The following is a 5,000-nucleotide window of genomic DNA, read 5'->3' as shown; positions in this document are numbered from 1 at the left end:
ATATTTGATGTGTTTGTGTCTGGCGCATCATCTTGATGAATGACATTGTTTAACCTCGGTTTTCCCTCTCTTTATTCCATCCGCAGAACACAGTGGCTGTCGCGTCAATCCATTTACCGCTGGCTGCTGCTGTCGCCCATGCCCCTAGTGCATCTGCGTTGCAATCTGTTGATAACTCCACTTGCAAGCTGCAGTTTATTGTCTTTCGCAATGGGAAACTCTTTCCTTGCACAGGGAATTCGTCGAACCTCGCCGACGATGGGAAACGAAGGAGTGTTGCAACACCAGTTGCATTCACCAAATTAGGTAAGGGGGCTTTTGTCACATCTACCATTGCTCCCATGATATGTCTTTCCGGCAATTACGGAACTGCTGGGTGACTAATAGCCACTAACATGGGTGGTGTTGTGCATGATTGTTATTATTTCAAGTCGTATTGTGTTTTATTTTGTTGTTGTTCAAGCAATGATGCTAAATTCAACACGCACAATGTAAACATAAAATGTGTAGCCTATTTGAAGCGTGATATGGAGAAACGTCTGTCAAATCACTTTCTATCTGTATGCCGCGCACGTTGCCAGAATTAAAGCAAGTTGTATCTGCACGGCTTCTTTGTTTCAAGTCCATTCATTCACCTACGCGATTTATTAAACACAGTAGCGTTTATTTTGATGAAAGTGACACGCTGCTCTTAAAATCCCCTTTCGCAAGCGTGCATGGTTAAGCTCTATTATTTAATACGCCAGAAATATCCACAGCACTCACTTGGACACGTGCTTGTCAGCAGGCATAACAGGCATGTGCAATATTAGTGTGTTTGTACACACTATGTGTATTGTGTATTGTACACATGTTTGTGTTTGTCCGGCCAGCACGACGGGCGTCCCTGCCTGCATGCATGCGTGCGTGCCTGTGAATGATGCACATGGGTTGCAGTCTGCGGAAACTCGGCACTTTAAGACTTAATTCCACTTGGGTTACCTGATTCAATGCGTTATTCTCCCCCAGATGGCTGCAGCCTGGGGAGCGCTGTGCAGCCCGTCACCATTGCTCTCCGGCACTTGGCACTGGGTGTAGACCCTACCGCTGCCTACTGGGACTTTGACCTGCTGGATGGCCACGGAGGCTGGAGAGCAGAGGGGTGCAACATAACGGGCTCGGTGGGGAATACGACCACCATTTATTGCACTCATCACAAGAACTTTGCAGTGCTAATGGTAAGTGACCCTCCCCCACCCCCCACTCCCTATCATCCACTTGTTCCCTTCTCTTGTTCACTTTTTACCCTCCTCTCCCCCCAAAAAAGTGCTCATCCCTCGTCTGTCACAATCCTATACCCGCCCTCCCCGCGTGGCGGTTTGCTTTTGAGTGTTTCAGATGCCCCTGTCTTCGCCTCGAGTCACGTGTTTCGTCAGAAACCTCAAGTCTGCTCGGAGGTGCTGGTTCTGTTTTTTAGAGCCTCTAGTGATCATGCTGGTTTTCGATCTGGCTGTTGTTGGAACGGAAGAAAGACACGGTGGCGAAAAGTGCAAGGGCTGGATATTTTGAGCGAGTCATGTGCTTTTGGGAGGACGGGGAAGTTGTTGGCTACCCATTTTGGTTTTTTATGTGATCTGGCGACGCGGCAGTGGAAATGGAAAGGATCCTCCAAAGCTCTCCAACCACTCGTCAGCACGCGCCTGCGAGCGCAAGTGGCGCACTAATTGGCTGCAACCCCTGCTGCCGAGACGAGAGCTGCCGCTGCTCGAAGGAATCGCGGGGTTGTATACATGTATCTGTCATTATATGCGTGGATCTTCTTTGGTCGCATCCTGCGTTTTGTCCGGACACCTTTTGCCATCGACACCAAGAAACGATCTGATTTCATGTGGATATTACCCTTAGCGCAATGGAATCGCGTCGATCAGTCGCTCCGTAGTGCTCCCATGCGCGTCGCCCGCGTTCGGACGCGCAGAAATCCTCCGGATGTTTACCGAAGAGTGGGACTCGATAGACTGGGAGGTCAGTTCCTTAGCTGTGCATGATTGCGAGCTGTCATGTAATGCGCTTTTTGTGTTAAATCCATGTTGTATCTGGCGTTGGATTTTTTTGTTCAATTTACCGGTGTTCTCGCCTAGCCATTCGTAATTGTTTGACACGAAATTCTGTAACGACAGAGCCCCATGGAAAGTCATATGGCATTTGGACCGTGTGAGAAAATGCCGGTCTTGTGTGAGATACTGAGAGAGTGACTCAATTGCCATTACGGGGCATCGTTAACGTTATGTATTTTAAAAAAAAAACATTCGCTGCAAGCTCATCTTCTTTCGCTGGAGCTTGATGTTATGCACACACACACATGCATTACACACTAAACACATTGCAAATACAATATTTTGCCTCGTTCTTTTTTTCAACATTATATCAGCCTACAAGCGAAGTGAGATCAGAAAGCAATTCTGTAAATGGAACTGACAGCAGATTAATGGTTTGAACTTGGGGCGCGTTAAAGAAGGGGAGGGGAGCGTTGAAGTATCATTGGCAGAATTGGCAGCGTAGTGCTTTTCATTTTCTATGCGTCCATGTGTGTGTGTGCGCGCGCCTGTGTGCAGGGATTGTGCGTTTGCTAATGCAGTCACCACACCCGCAGTTCTCTCTCAGTCTCTCTCTCAGTCTCTCTCTCTCTCTCTCTCTCTCTCTCTCTCTCTCTCTCTCTCTCTCTCTCTCTCTCTCTCTCTCTCCTCTTCCCCATCTCTCCCCCCCCTCTCCTCTCTCTTTCTCATTCCTATACGCCTCCCCCCTCACTCTCTCTGCAGTGCCCAAAGACATAGACATCACATCGGTTGTGGTGCTGTCCTTATCAATTCTGCAAATTGTTGTGGGGACACAGCGAACCTGTTGCACAATCTATTTTCTGTCAGAAAACTACCCAGCCTTTCAAGAGCAACAACTTCACAAATGTGTGTGGAAAATCTGGTCCTACATGAGTTATCTTTTGCTCTCTGTTGCTTTTGCTGAAGAAATATTTAGTGGGATGTATCCATATATGCACTCTGCACCTCATAACCACCAACCCTTCCACAGACAGATGTTAGAATTGATTTTGTGGGAATACAATCCCAGACATTGAGACATTTTTTTCAGGCTTTGAACAAACTCAGAAGTATGCAAGTCTCTTTTTGCTGTTCCTAAAATAAAGCCAATTGTCAGCCCGAATTATGGGCTTACTGCTGTTGAAATAACACAGCCTGAAAGCTTTGAAATAACAACACAAATAAAATAAAATAAAAACAAATCACAGAGAGAATGCCTCTATATCAACGGGTATTTCATATTTCTGAAAACGTGCATGTGGTCACATAGTCTTTTTTTCCACATACGACACAAAATTGATGATTAGACCACAAATGATATGTGGTGTGTGCCCCGCGGTTCATCACCATATTTAAACAATTCAACTGGGACATTTTAATGAGCTTCCTTCACACACACACACACACACACACACACACACACACACACACACACACACACACACACACACACACACACACACACACACACACTCACACACACACAGAGACACACACACACCCTGTATCTTATTAGGCCTCCTGTTTGTCCAGTCCGGTCCAGTTTGAAGGATGTCCCTACCCTCCAGCAGCAGGCTAGCAGGGCAGTCAATGTTGTCATTCAAGGCGTGCTTACTTTCCCCCCCTCCCTCCCTCCTTTCCCCCTCCCTCTCTACCCTGCCTCCCTCCCTCCCCTGCCTCCCTCCCTCCCATACTGCTGATGGTTGTAAGAACCTGGTTCCTACCAATTATATTCAGCTCTGACCTTCCCCTTGAACAGTCCCCGGAGCTGAGGATGATCATGGGTGACACGGCTGCTGGAAATGTGTCTATTGATTGGGACGGGTGGCCCACATGTGTTAGCTGATTCATACCGGAGGGCGAGTGGAGAGAGACAGAAGCCAGGAGACGGGGGGTGGAGGGTGGGTGGGTGACGGGTGGGAGGTGCCTCTTTGATGGTTGCTTGCTGGTGAGGCTGGGCGAGAGCTTTCAATAGGTAGGGTGCCTTTCACTGCCTTGTATAGGCGATGTGTGGCTGTTATCCCCGCTTTGAGAAAGGGATGCTTATTGTGTTGTCGTCGTTTCTTGCCATTGTGTTTCTTTTTGGCTGTTGCGTGTTAACATGGGTAGCTTTGATGATTGCTGCTGTTGACAGAGCTTCCGTATAGGATTAGCTGTCTTGCATATTTAAGGTGACGTGACGTGAGGCAGTGTATTACAGGAATACACGTGTTGAGAGGGATTCAGCGTCTTCTAGTTTTCTTCCTTGTAATTCTATTACTTTTTGGGTATTATATCATGATATGTTACGTAACTAGAGAATATGTTACCTACCAAAAAGAGGAAAGCAGAGGAGTTAGTTAGCTTTCATGAGGAGTAATGTGCCCAGATTTTTCAATCGGTGGGGTGTCTTGCATAGGTGATGTGTGGCCCTCATTTCTCCGTTGAGAGGGATTTGAGTGATTCATGATTCAATGTATTGTCTTTGCTTGTAATGTTATTCCTTGTTTTGCTGTTACATGTTTACATGGTGCTTAATATATGATGTGTTTATGTGTTCGCAATGACTGGCGAGAGATACTAGGTAGCTTTGATGATGGCAGCTTGAGGCCAGACGCTGCCAATGGATACGGCTGCCTTGCAGAGGTTGTGGTCATTATCCTCCTTTGAGAAGGCTGCTGTGTGTTGCTGTGCATTTGGTTGTATGTTATTACTGTCATCTCTTGCTGTCATATGCGGCATGTTAGCATTTTGTATAAATAGGGTGTGCAACACTTTTCTTTCTTTCTTTCTTTCTTTCTTTCTTTCTTTCTTTCTTTTTTTCTTTCTTTCTTTCTTATGTCTTATAACCAGTGACATTACACTCACACGCGCGCCTGCACGCCTAACAGACACATACACACAAATGCACACACACACACACACACACACACACACACACACACACAC

The 5,000-nt window shown here is 46.6% G+C and overlaps 1 protein-coding gene across 1 annotated transcript in view; it reads left to right on the top strand.

Moving 5' to 3' along the window:
* LOC134442889 (adhesion G protein-coupled receptor A3-like) overlaps positions 1 to 5,000 on the top strand; it is a 313,923-nt gene that overhangs the window by 215,535 nt on the left and 93,388 nt on the right. Inside the window, exons 13-14 of the mRNA XM_063192854.1 lie at positions 87 to 306; positions 1,009 to 1,217. Coding sequence (XP_063048924.1) covers positions 87 to 306; positions 1,009 to 1,217 — 429 coding nt within the window. The remainder of the gene's footprint in view (positions 1 to 86; positions 307 to 1,008; positions 1,218 to 5,000) is intronic.

This window comes from Engraulis encrasicolus, unplaced genomic scaffold, assembly GCF_034702125.1.
Source record: "Engraulis encrasicolus isolate BLACKSEA-1 unplaced genomic scaffold, IST_EnEncr_1.0 scaffold_25_np1212, whole genome shotgun sequence".
Classification (NCBI taxonomy): domain Eukaryota; kingdom Metazoa; phylum Chordata; class Actinopteri; order Clupeiformes; family Engraulidae; genus Engraulis; species Engraulis encrasicolus.
This window is presented reverse-complemented; position numbering and strand designations above follow the sequence as displayed.